The sequence below is a fragment of the Oryzias latipes genome, chromosome 9 (genome assembly GCF_053564925.1).
Source record: "Oryzias latipes strain Hd-rR chromosome 9, Olatipes_Hd-rR_3.1".
In the NCBI taxonomy this organism is placed as follows: Eukaryota; Metazoa; Chordata; class Actinopteri; order Beloniformes; family Adrianichthyidae; genus Oryzias; species Oryzias latipes.
The window spans coordinates 7,071,088-7,085,225 of NC_136245.1; the positions used below are offsets into that span (position 1 = coordinate 7,071,088).

General features: G+C 39.3%; 1 protein-coding gene across 6 annotated transcripts in view; it reads left to right on the plus strand.

The window, feature by feature from the left end:
* Positions 1 to 14,138, plus strand: part of zmat4a (zinc finger, matrin-type 4a) — a 176,944-nt gene that overhangs the window by 25,034 nt on the left and 137,772 nt on the right. For 4 of the 6 annotated variants that reach the window (XM_078952558.1, XM_078952555.1, XM_011479572.4 and 1 more), the window contains exon 2: positions 7,634 to 7,735. The exons of the other annotated variants lie outside the window; for them this stretch is intronic. In XM_078952558.1, the coding sequence (XP_078808684.1) occupies positions 7,634 to 7,735 (102 nt within the window). The remainder of the gene's footprint in view (positions 1 to 7,633; positions 7,736 to 14,138) is intronic. 6 annotated transcript variants of the gene reach the window in all.

Consider the following 14,138-nt stretch of genomic DNA (forward strand, 5'->3'; position numbering starts at 1 on the left):
CCTGAAAGTTTATAAGGACAGCTACACCTCCACCCACTTAGATTTAACTCTAACACTGCCAACACAAGTGTTGGTTTTCCTTTGCTAATGCAGGAAAAACTTACAAGAACCCCCAAAAAGCTTGAAAATTAAAAAATTAATTTTAATCTAAAGTTATCGAAGATCAAGCAATGGAACCAGACATTGCATATTTTTTGTACAACCTTTTGAGGAATCAGTGCAGCTGAACAGTTTTCCAAACTGTCAATCAGACACTTGCACTTGTCAACATGTATTTACGTTCAAACCGCCCCATGGCAGTTCAAGTGACCACTTTCAATGGAGAGTCTATGTAAATGCGCATAAATCTGTGTTTCAGGCCTCTGCGTTCAAAACACTCCCGTTCATGAGATCCAAATTTCTACCAACGTTTTTAGGCTCTGCATACAAAATGCACGACCATTGAATGTGTGTAAACCAGGTTAAAACTTTGACCAATCAGGGCCTTAGATTTGGTAGTGATGTATAGAGCCAACTGTTTGAAAACTTATCATGAATGAGAAATTAATATTTGCGGTTTGTACCCGGTCAGAAACGTATGACATCAGGGGCCTCATTTATAAAACTTTGCGTAGGATTTGCGTCAGAAGTGGCGTACGGATGAAACATAGGACGTGCGTACGCACAGAAATATTCGGATTTATAAAACCGTGCGCACGCACATCCTACGCATCTTTCCCTTTATAAATCACAACCGATTCTAAATGCAGCGCAGCTTTTGCGGCTACATGACACGCCCATAGTTGCCCATAAATAGTCCGTGAAACGCCCACAAATTAATATTCATGGCTTGCTAAATCATGGCAAACACCGAGAGGAAATCAAAAAAACGTAACTTCACTCAATGTGAAGTAGAAGTTATCGTTGGCGAGGTGGAAAAGAGGAGAAAAGTGTTGTTTGGGGCACAGTGTGGGCATTACTAATGCCAAAAAGGCACGTGAGCGGCAAACGGTGGCAGACGCCGAAAATGCTGTAGCCTCACAACCTCGGACGTGGCCGAAATAAAAAAGAAATGAAAGAAATGATCGGACATCAAAGTCGAGGCAAAAAAACGTCTAGCGCTGCATCGGCAGAGTGTGTCCGCCACGTGGGGGGGTGGGGGTGGGGGGGGGACCGGAGCTGACCCCTCTTGATGAGAAACTGGCCGCTATTATTGGGGAATCCCTATTAAGTCCCCCTTATCGGCGTCCTCCTCCGCCTCAGTCACCTGACTGAGACGGAGGGGACGCCGACGCGCCAGGGTCAGGCTGACACAGGTAAGAGAAATAATTCAAATGAATGCAGTCAAGTCACATGTATGCAGGCTACACAATTACAGATTATTAATATAGAACAATTTTATTTTAGTTGCTGGGTGTTCCAGCGGGGCCAGTGGTTACGATGCTGCAGCTGAGCCCCAGCGTCTCCACGGCACGCGGCTCTCAACCCTCCAGCAGTGGACGCGTCCTCACCGATGCAGTCCTTGAAATGCAGAGGGAAGTCAGTAGTTCAATCAGAGAGGTGGCCAAGGAGTTGGGCGAAATCAAGATCGCCCTGACTGAAATAAACTGCACGATGAGGGAATTCTTAAATAAATAATATTTTCCACACTTCTTTTTCTTTACAAGCGACGCATCACTTCCAAACGCTGGCGCACAGCAGCAGCAAATGGCTCAAATGCGTGGGGATGGGGTTCAGGGTCGGGGCCAACACAGCAATCAGCGCCAGGGGGTAGAGGCACGTTTTTAAGCTGTGCCACATTGTGTAGCACAGCACATGCCAGCACGATTTGGCACACACTGTCACTTTCACGTGTTTCTTCCATCTGCCGACGGTGTCGCCATTTCTCATTTCACCCGTTTTTGTGCGTACGCCTGGGTCAGAGCTTGCGTGGAGGACCGCACATTTTCCCGTCAAGTTTGCGTTTTATAAATCTCAACTATTGCGTAGAGAGTGGCGTACGCCTTCTTTTGTGCGTACGCAACATTTATAAATGAGGCCCCAGGTCTTTCATATAGCGGAATGAAGCTGTGGCAGAAAAAGCAGGAGCAAGATTTGTGAGATTTGCACTGCTTCAACATTTCACACTAAGCCTCTTGCAACTGAAGGTGGCAGACGTGTGCTAGAATCGGGTGGCGACAATCAAGTGAAAACCTTATGCTAAACGCAAGAATGCGCTTTGAGCACATTCAAGAAGATGCATCACATGCCCGGTGTGAACATACCATCAGAAAGCAAACTGCTCCAATTGTCTCAGCTTAAACGGTGTCTTAGATGGCGTTTTTCCAGTCCCATTGACAGATTTTCAATAGTTTTTAAACCACAGATCTCATAAAAGGTAATTTCAGAACAGTCCAGTGTTTTGCTTTTAGCCATTCTTGGGTGGTTTTAGTTATTTTGGCGGAAGAGCAAATGTCTTTAAGTGGCCAGCTGTAGAGAACTCCTGACAATAAATACAACCATCATTTGAAGAATTGTTGTTCATCACTGAGATGTGAAGTACAATTGTACCTCACACAATGAACGCCCTGTAGAATGAATGACCTGCATAACAAACATGTCTTGCTAAACAAATTTGCATCTTGTATCAGACTGTATGTCTATGATGGTTTGACTTCACTTCTGATTGGGATGGTGCACTGTCTGTAAGGGACGGGACACCGCTGAGTTTACGAAGCTGGACAGGTTTATATTTCCTCTGGCACAAAATACAGAAAAGTGTCTTAGCTTCTTAGATACAAAACTCTCCTGGCACATGGAAACGTTTACACCCGGCCACTTGTTGGCAGCAGCTTTCTATGACAAGCACAAACATTTTAAAGAAAAGCATAAAGGTGTTGGGGAGAAAGCCTAACAAGATGAATATGTTTGTTTGTCTAATTTTGTTTGAAATTTTTTTACTAGTTTTTCCTGTACTTAAGACTGGTCTGTCATCATTTTTTCCTAAATATAATGATTTTTCGCAGTGACCTGGATTCCCATAGAAGTCTAAAGCATCTCGCATCACGATCATCTTACATAATGAATCTACTATTAGAACATATATGTTCTAATGTATATTTGTAGATTCTGTTTATTTTAGTACACATTGTAGGAAAAAAAATATTTTTATCTTAAGCTGCGACGGAAAAGAACATTAAAACAGTAATAAAAGCATTTTTCTTGGTATTTTAGAAAATCTACGAGATAGGGCTTTATTTTTTTGTACCCCTGCTACAAATAATGCTACTGATGCCACAGAAATTAGGATGATAAATCATTAATTCCTAGCATATGTGAGCCCAGTAGAACAAGGAAGCAGCTCCACTGTTAACACAAGCTGATAGAACTCTTGAAGTCTCTGGTTTCTGTTGTTTTCTCTTCCCAATCTAAACAGGAAACAAAGCTGCTACCAACTGATTACATAGCTGTGGAGGAGAGTGGCATTACTGATTAATTTATAGTCTTCTTTTTCGGAGCTCTTTCTCTGCAGGCAGCGCTGATCCTGCAATGTTTTGCCTCGTCCCATCAGTCCTGCTGTGACCTGAGGGGTGCTGGACGTCAGTGAACAGAAGTGGAGCGACTCAGAGTGCTTTTTTTGCTATGAGTTAATGTTTGTCTCTAGAGAGTGACACTAAATGCACAAAATGAAAAGAAACTGCAAGCTGAAAGCCATTCTGCTGGTTCGAAAAGATGCTCATGACACCGTGACTGGCAACCAAAACTAAAGTCTAAATGACTCAGCTTGAATGTTGCTTTGCTATATCTTTTTTGTTTTTAAATAATGCGGTAAAACCCTACTACATGAATGTATTTATTATGTTTTTGCACTCTTCACTGACTTTAAAGCCACAGGTGCCTGCTTTGTCATGCAAGTATTACCTCTACAGTTCTCAATGTAAATATTTGTCATGCCTGTTAAAATTGTTGCTTGGTGTTTTTAAATTGCACAAATTATGATAACAGTATGCAGGTTTCAGTGACCACACTTTAACCCTTGTGCTTTATGGGGTCCAGATGACCCCACCCTTACATTGACGTGTTACCCCTACCAGGACAAAAGATTGAGCACATTGTCTTGTGGGGTCCAGATGACCCCACTCCGAATGTTAAAGTGCCTTGGATAGCACAAGGGTTAAGGGTGTATTGTATAGTCAGAAATGTGGGGAGAGAATAGGTGAATAGCTATCTTTGTGGTTTGGGGTGACCCACTTTTAAAGCTTTCATTTAAATGCCATATTGTTAATATGTCTGCTGTTGGTGATGAATGTTCTCATTTTGCTGAGTAACTCACTGAGAACATTCAAGGTCGTTTGGAAACACTGTTCAAACAGTAAACTCACGATAATCACCTGCTGCTTGACTTTCCAATGGATAGGGCACTCCCAGAAGGGACAGTGAGTAAGTACATTATAAATGCTAAGCAAATTGTTGCTGTTTCCATCCATTACTCTGAAAAAAATTCCCACTCAGATTATCTTTTGATGTGTTTTAAAATCGTTCCCAGTGGTCTTTAATTATGATGATGCCGTTTTATGCCAACATAAAAAAGTAGTCAATGAGTCTTTCATAAAAAAAAATAAAAAAAAACAGTCATTTTTTAGGACATAGTTTCTGCAGAGCTGCAGGAGTTTATTAGAAATTCACCTCTGAGTTGTCTGCTCCTGATTCACAATGATACAATGTTAGCGTGTATCTACACTGGACACATTTGGTTTGTTTCAAGTGAATCAGAGTTCGTTTCCCCCCAGATAATCCGGACAAAATTTTCAGTCTGAATACACCCAAGCGGACCCTGGTCCGGGACTAGGAATCGCTCTAGCACCGATCTTTTGAGGTGGTTCTGGTTTATTTCCAATCGGACTGAGCCTTGGTCTGAATACAATCCTGAGAGGGGAATAACTGGACCAAAACAGCCACCGTAGCTGATCGTCACGTGATGTGAACACACTAGGAATGAAGGAACTGATGAGCCGTGGACAAATGTAAAGCAATGATTGTCATGTTATCAAACAGAAAAAAGTCCAACTGTTTTTTTGTTAGAAAGTTTATTTTAACACCGCTGTCTAGTTGTTTTGCCCTGCCCTCGTAACTCCTGGCCAATGAGTGAAGAGATCTTTAGTCACATGGTTTTGTTTTAAAGCTTTGGTTCCAAACAGGAAAGTCCGCTTGACAGCAGTCTACAGACCAAATTAAACAGACTCAGTCCAGACCAAATAATTTTCCCAGTCTGACTAAACCCCCAATCTTAATTTTCTTTATATATGTCTTCCATCATTAAAATATTGCCACAAGAACACTTTGAAAACACAATTTTCATCAGAGTGGGTCTTCTAAGGTGGGGAGGTTGAACGCCTCCCAAACCTAAACTAGAAGTTGGATCAACAAAACAAGCAATGAAACTTGTGTTTCCCATTCTGCTATTGGAAATTCCAGGAAAAACGAGTAACCCTGCAGACCTATAACACTGAACTAACTAACAAAACTTTCTTTTTGAATGCAATTTTTTTTTAAAGAGACTACTAAATACACAGCATAATCCTGTCATAAAAACTGTGTCACACCCTCAGTTAATTCTGATGCTGTGCAATAAGGTCTACTCAATACATATAACATAACTTTAATGAGGGAAACAAGAACAGCCCTTTGGCTGCTTACACCAGATGCTTGAACAGTTCTTCCTGGATGTCAAAACGCAGAAGGTACCATGGGCACATTCAAAATCCTACTTCTATCAAACCTGATCAATGGGTCTATCAAAAACAGGTGTAGTATTTTCCCAACTATAGGGCAGATTATAAGGCGCACCATCAATGAATAGTCTATTTTTGAATTTATGCTGCATATAAGGTGCACCGAACTATGAGGCAGATTAAGTGAGACAATAAAGTCAGAGATATCATTATACGCCTCTCTTCTGGCTCCACTTCCAAAGCCTTGACTCCATTCAAACTCAGTCAAGTCAACTACCTCTTAGTCTGCCGCAATGATGGTCAGTCAGACTTAACTGAGTACACATACCTGCAACTCATCCTTCTTTGCAACAAGGAAAAAAAACAGACTTATATCGCTAAAATAAATGTTACTGTGACTGTGTTCACAACAACCTGTTAGATACATGTACAAAAAAAGAAAACACAGTTCAACATGCTACATGTTAGCTACGTTACATGGGTTAGCATATTCACAATACCTGTAACTCCCAACCTTGTTTGGAACAAGTAAAAAAAAACGTTATTGTGGCTATGCTATCTCTTAAACTTGTTAAACGCACAGAAAAAAAAAACAGTCCGACACCGACACACGCTAGCCTCGTTAGTGTATTCATAATAACACCCAACCAAACATTTTTGACAGAGCTCCCTGCGGTGCTGCTCTCAAAATCGATTTGACATTAGTAAACAACTAGAATTAATCCAAACGCTCCAGATTAAAAGATGCACTATGGTTAAAAAAAGGGTGTGAATTAAAGTGCAGAATTGAAGACGAGCTAAAGATTAATTCTTTTGTGAAGTCATTGAATGCAACATGCCATTTTTTATACTAGCTACAACTTTGTAAACAAGTGAAAGAAAAAGTTGCTTATTCACCAAAACAAAAGCTTAAAATTCCTCCATTTTATTCATTTTCCTGTTCCTGGGTGCTGTTCATGCCTCTCTTATTTATTATTTACAGCACCTGTAGCCTAAAGGTGAATAAGTGTGAGTGGGAAGTTTCCCCAAACCACAGCAGGTATAATTTATTTACCAATCCAAAGGCCATGAAGTAAGAAAAAGATGAAACATACTTTTCAGGATTTACTGCAATTAAAGACATTTCTGTCAGTAATCTTTAGGTGTCTAGTCTCGGATATTCCAGCTAGTAGGCTATTTATAAGGTTGATTGAAATCTTGTTGTAGCTTGTTTTTTGTAGCTTTTTCTATGTCCAAGAATTCTTACTGACCAAAACAAACCACATAAACCTACTTTTCATTTTCAAAGTTGTTTTTTATATGTTTATTGTCAATTTAAACAGTTTGCATAAATTTGATGCAAACTAATGAACTGAGTTCACATCTTCCCTGCTCCTTCAGATGAATACGTCCCTGATTAATGGGGAGAGTTGAGCCTGACTGCTTTCAAATATGAAATGTGAGCCCATGATGGGAGCTGAGCTGAATTAGTAATAGAAGGCAGAGATGGCCCAGGTGTTGCACCGTAGTCCTTTGTAGCTCCTTTGAATATCTGCTTACACACATCACAAAGGCCACATGTCTTTTAAAAATTACTTGAGAAAAGCTGTCAATGTCATCCCCTGTTATTGTTTTATTTATTTATGGTCAATTGTAGTTTTGGTTTCATCCCTTAAGCCTTCAATACAAGTTTGGCTTTGTGCCTGAAGTCTTTGTTGGGTGTTTTGCACAAAGATGTTTAGCATCTGTCGCTAAATGCTCCAAGTAATGAAATATTAATTGGCAACATTGAGACTAAGACATTGATATTAAAATTATTGTTTTGTTTCATGGTGTGTGTTGAGTTGCAGTATCGTTTTCCTGACTTTACAGGCATAACAGAACGCAGTTCCAGTTTCCACTCTTTTCTGTTGGCTCATTTCTCCCTGGCTTCTTATCTTGTCTGTGTTTTTCTCTTTCTCCAGATGAAGTCAACAGAAGTGGATCAAGGGCTTTTCACAGACAGCTACTGCAAAGTGTGCAGTGCTCAGCTCATCTCTGAGTCCCAGAGGGTTGCCCATTATGAGGTGAAGTCACCCCCCAAACGTTACATCACTCAGGCCCTGATGCACTACACAGCTCCTGTGGAGCTACTATCTCACTTGACACCGCTCTTCCTCCAGAGCCTTTGGGCTGATCTCAGCACCTGAAGCCTGCAGCTGTCGGGAAACACACAACACACCTGTGTTCTCAGTTATTTCCTCATTATATCTCACTTGAGAGGAGTGCTATAAACTAGGGATTTTCGAAGTAGAAATTAACTTTGACATTTTACCTCAGATAATTATTTGAACAGTATTATTGCTTCATTTTTTAAGATCCAAATGTCAAGCAGTGTCATGACTAACGTAATTTCTTTTTGACAGAGCACTTTAACAAAGATATTGATGAAAGGGTATAAACATTGTAGGGCAGAGGTCAGAGCAGGCTTTTAGATCGAAGAACTATCTGCTGTCTGAAGCGCAATAGGAAATCTATCAGTGAGAGCAGTTTCAGGTTTGTATTTCCTGTATGGTGAATCATCTGTTATTTCATGAAGCCTGGGGGGCATTTACAGTTACAGTGTGAGAGAGAGCGGGTGCATACATTTACACATCAAAAGTATTAGAATACCACAACTATCCCAGTTATACACTATGTTCCAGTTCAAGGTGGTAAAATCCAAGAAAAATCTTGAAATGATGCAAAAGTAAGTTTTAAACTGTCAGAAATAACAAAATAAGGCACAGTTACCTAAGACTGAGAAATTGTGTGTTCAGCAACACAAAAATACGCTTTCCTAGAAACAGCAAAAAGACTCTTTCCAGGGAAGAGCAAACAGATTATCAATTTAAAGCTGGTTATGTGCAAGAGAGGTTGATCAAGCTTTGAATCTCAGTTCCATTTTTTTTGGATTTATCACAACAATCTCTGTAAATTAAAGGAAAACTTGAACGTGTTGTGGTGCCAAACCTTTGAAACTTTAAAGACCCAAAAACAAGAGATTTGTTACATTTTGGAGGAAATATTTAACGAAAATTAAGAATATTAAGAGCATTTCTTTTTTCAAATCATGAGCAGAAAAAAAAATAAATGCAGTTTGGCGCGAGTTCCCTGCTCCTTTCCATTCTGATGCATTCAACTGTGGACGAGTAGTTAGGTTCATATTTTTAATGAAACACAGACTGCCTGTTTTGTTGCATACATATATAATTATCTGAACCTGTAAATGGTAGTAACAGGTAGTTTAGAATGAAGTGTAGGGAAAGACCGCAACTCTACGGCTAATAATGTGGGAATTCTAAGTAATATTCCTGACAGATGTAGTAGAATAAAAAAGCTACTTTTGTTTTTCCTTCTGGCATGGTTGTCAGAGCCAATTTACCTGTGATTTACAGATCATTTGGCTTCAGTTTTATGAGAAATGTCCTTCCTGACCCAACCATCTGTTTTTATCTGTACTTGTGAATGGCATATGGGTCTACTGGAAAGGCCTCGATGTGGTTACTTACATTAACTTTGAAAGTTTTGTTTGCAATGTGGTGGCAGAAAAATCCCTTCATACAACTGCGGGTCTCGGGGGTGCCACCCCCCCTTCCAGTAGACTGTCTCGGCGTTCCTGACCCTGGTGCTGACATCATGTGATTTCTGCCCAGTGTCAAAGTTTGTAAAAGTGAAGAAATTCAATGAACCGCCGGTGTACGAGTTCTTTGCATGGTTTATTTGTACTTCTTCTGTGGTTTTAATGTGGTTCTTCGTGATACATCTGTGAAAATTTCAAGTAAAGAACCTAACCACAACTTTTACGTTCACATATGACCAGTTTCACCCTTGAAATATGTACAAATTGTATAAAGCAACAGCTTGAAACGGCTTTCAGTGTGGAGGACAATGTAATGTCTTAAAAAAACTACAAATTTAAATTAAAAAAATTAAGGAATATTTTGTTTTTACTGATGAATGGTGTTTGCTTGCTGCGTTAAGGTAATCATAGTCCTTTTTGTCTTAATCTTGAAAACAAAACAAAAATAACTAATGTTCAAATTTTATTGTTTCATTTTTTTTAAATGGAAAATAAATGTGTTGCAAAGTAATCTATGCATTTTCTGGAAAATAAAACACTGTGTTTTTTGTGTGTAAAATTTAATTAAAAATTAGGATATGAAATGCTAACTAACAGTTTACCTAAAATAGGCTGTAGAGCACTTTGTGTTCCACATGTGACAGTACTTATTTCAATGGAATAAAGTACAGTTGGGTTTAATACACTAAAGACTAAAGATGAAGTCTGTTCAACCAGATGAGACCTAATCTCTATTGGGAAAAAGAGAATTTGTTGATGAGCATGAACTCTTTTTTTGGCATAGACTGTGTAAAGGATAGATCGAATACATTGGAGTGGAGAGGATGAACAGAAAGGTGGAGGAGGAAGAGGAAGCATGTGGCTGCAGAAGCATTTTATGAGGCCAGTGCAAATCAAATTGTTAAATCAGTCATTTTTTTGTTATTTTGGAACTCCCACCACATAATATCTAAATACTTTATGTTTCGACAAAGACTTTCTTAATAATTTGACATATAATTTAAATTCTGTTCACTTACATCACATCTGTGACAGTCTTTTCCTCCCCAAACAACTAGTCAACCCCAACCGAAAAAAAATGCCTTTTTTTGTTTTTAAATTTGTTTTGGGCCTTCAGATAGTGAAGCATTCTCTCTACAGATCATGACTTCCTTAGTGTTGTTCCTCGTAGAAACACCAGAAAGTCTGTCTGCTGGCCTGCTGGGTCAGACATCTGCTGCAGAAAGAGCTGAAGAGACTTGTGTGGACAATTAGTTTGAGTGGTTACTAAAAGAACTTGGTGAAGGCCTTGAGCCAGATGTGCAAAGTTATTACTTTTCTCTTGCTTCAGTAGAAACTGTTGAAGTAAAAGAAAGTGTTCTTGAATTAGTGTTTTGTCATTAGAAATGTGCATGGCTTTGCATTTCATTTTTTTGGGTATTCATGAGAAATCCCAGTGTGTTTCCTGTAGGGCATTGTACTCACTGTGCAGCTGTAAAATGCTATTTAAAGAGGCTTCGACTGTTTATGACTAACTGGAGATCCTCTTTGTTCTTGGGAACGTTGCACCAGGCAGAATAAGTGGCTGCATTGATGGAGATCAAATATTTATTTTGTCATTGAATGCTGAATTTTAAATACAGCACTTGGCCTGTTGCCTTCTGAGGTAGAGGACATCTGAAAAGTCTTTTAGCAGTTAGTTGCTGACATATCAGTACATGCTTGGGCCATGTGACAAAGACAAGAAGAACAAGAAAGACCTTCTAAAACTACTAAATCTGCACATAACAGATTTTTTTCAAACATTTTTGGGCTAATGTTTATACAATGATGTTTTTCTGGATCAGGATCAGCCTAGCTTTGCAGGTATGTTTTATGTTTTATTCACCTTGAGTTAGCTCTTAAACCTGTGCAGTCCTAGACAAGTTTTTATTTTTCTTTGTCAAGTCCTAGCTCTTAATGTATACTGTAGATAAAGACTTTCATAAACTTCCTTTAAATCACTCAAACAATTCATTTACAGAATTAAATTATGAATCAAATCAAACGTTTTCAATTTATCATGAAATTCACACAAAGCGCTTTTATGTGCCTCTGAAAATGATTTGTAAAAGTAAAAAAGTTTTCTCATCATTCTCACTTGAGAAGAGCGCTGTAAACTAGAGGTTTTTTATGTAGAAATTAAACTTTGGCATTAGATCAAAATGTGAAGTAGTGTCATGACTAATGTAATTTCTTTTTGACAGAGCACTTGAACAGAGATCTTGATGAAAGGGTATAAAACATTGTAGGGCAGAGGTCAGAGCAGGATTTTAGATCAAAGAACTACTGTATCTGCTGTCTGAAGCCCAATAGGTAATCTATCAGTGAGAGCAGTTCCATACCATAGCCATTCACCGGACATAGCTCCTAGCTCTGCCGCAGAAATCTTTTGCTTGTCATGCCGCCGTTCGGGCAGCTGGCTGGCCGGTAGACGGACAGCCAGCTACGGTATGGGATATTGTAGTTTAGGTTCGAATAGGAATAATAATATCCAGGACTTGTCTTTTATTATTATACTAATTAGAAGTCGCTTTGCATCCGAAGGCTAGTAGGCTACAAGCTACGTAGCCTATCATTTGTCCTATTGTCTTTGAACGCATCACAGTTACAGGGTAACGGTGATTGGTCGAGATGCATTTTGGGATATGTGTGATGCATGATGGGATACGCAGCATGTAGCCTTCAAATGTTAAGCGACTGCTAATGAGTGTGTTAATAAAAGACAAGTCCTGGCAATAATAAATTGATCATTCTTGTTTTTTCTTTCATTTACGAATGTGGGTCAGAGAGACACGGAGGTTACTGCTGAAAGCGGCTTTTGCGGCAGGAAGGACAGCATATCCGTGTTTATGAATGACTTATGACGTGAATAATTAATAATAATAATAATTCGCACAAATTATATATTTCGTCAGCACAAGTTAATTATTTGGAGGGAACGAAATATTATTTCGTGGGAACGGAATATTAATTTGTTGGAACAACATATTAATTTGTGGGAACAAGATACATTTTATTTTTTCCTTGTCAGGACACGGGCTCCGTAATATGTATATATATATATTAACAAGCATGTCCTGATACATTACTTCGACTGAATAATTCTAGGCTTTGCTTATCAGGTTTTCTTTTTGCTTCTAGAATGTACTTTGTTACTTCTGTAGGAAGTAACAAAGTAACCCACTTCAATGAAAACTGTGTTTTTTCGTCACGCACTCTTAGCATTTTTCTCATGACAAGGGAGATGTCTGTAGAAAATTAAGATTGAACTTGCATTATTGAGTAATGCTTTTTTCAAACTGTTGTAAATCCAAATGAAAAAAATGCAGTTTGAAAAAGCTTGTAGGTGTGACGTAAAATTTTCAATCGGCGGGCCTCAAGCTCCCTGATCTGCTCCATTCCAATACATTCAGTTGCAGATGCATGCAGGTTTTCATTTTCTTCGTCTGAGCTTCGTCTGGCTCAAAACTGTAAGGCTGGATAGCTCCAATATTGCTCACTATTTTTATTGCACCAGTAATCTAAGGTTGGGGTTGTGAGGGGCTATAAGCTATCGGGAGAGAGTGTAAACAAAGGAATGATGGGAAACAAAGGCAGGATCGCTGCATGCCAACAGTCCTGCCCACAACTGAGAGGGGAATTTCTAATGAACTACTGCTGCTCTGCAGAAACTATGTCCTAGAAAACCATATAGGTTTTTTTATTTCTATGTCTGAAAACAGCATAATCAGAATTAAAAGAACACTGGAGACACTTTCTCAGTGTCTCACAAGGTGATTGGAGTGGGACTATAAACTAAAGACAATAAATCTTCCACTGGGTCTTTTTTATCCATTCACAAGATCAGCCTGGTGTATGGTGGTCAGTTGAAATCCAGTGAGTACAGAGCACAGTGGGGGGTAGAGACCAGTATTTCTTTTTTATCTTGAAGAATCTCTTATCTGAACGTAGGGCACCATGTATCATGGTTTGAGAGTGGCATTTCTCTTAGACCGTAAAATGCTAGCATACCTTCTGAAAACATTGTGCATTTGTTTCTATGCTACAAGTGTTGTAGGACCTTCAAGGAAACCATATTTTACTAGAAAAGAACAGCAAAGATTGTCTGTTTTTCTATAAATACCAGCCCGAATTCTTTTAGCGAAGAGCCTTGTTGGCCTCAAGGGGTTACCGCCTCTTTGCTCTTTACAAGAAACATAAAAAGAGGGCCAATCTAACCCGCATCAGTGTGGCAACACAGATCTAGTGAGCATCCTGTTAAATTTTTTACTCTCCAACTCAAAGCAGTTCTTAGTTGACGATAGAAACTGTAAAATGTTGGTGATCTTTAAACCTCATTTTCAAACAGATGTGAGGCAGCTCTACCCTGCAGAGAAAATCAGAGCGGCCTGCCGTTCCCAGTTCAAAGGATTGAGCGGCTCATGTTAATTCATTCCTCTGTCTCTTCCCATTTGTACCAGTCTGTATGTGCACTGCAGATTCTCTAGATGGGCTGCCTTGCTGCGAATCATCCACACAAGACAGACCATTTCAAGCCTGCTTCTTTACTAGACAACCAAAATCAAAACTGACCACTGAATACTCACAAACCAAGGTGTTTTCTGGGAGTTTACCCATATTCAGACATGTTGTCTATACTTCAAGAACCAAAGGGTTTCTTACAATAAAACTATAATCACCGAAATGTTCACGCTGATTTGCAGGATAGAAACCAACAGATGTATTTTCAGTGTATTACGTTCCCAGTCATGAATAATAGTCAACTGTCACCCTGTAAATAATCAAAAACATTTTTAAGGTGTGGTCACATGAACCCAAACTGGCGTTGCCCCATATGAGTGTTGTCG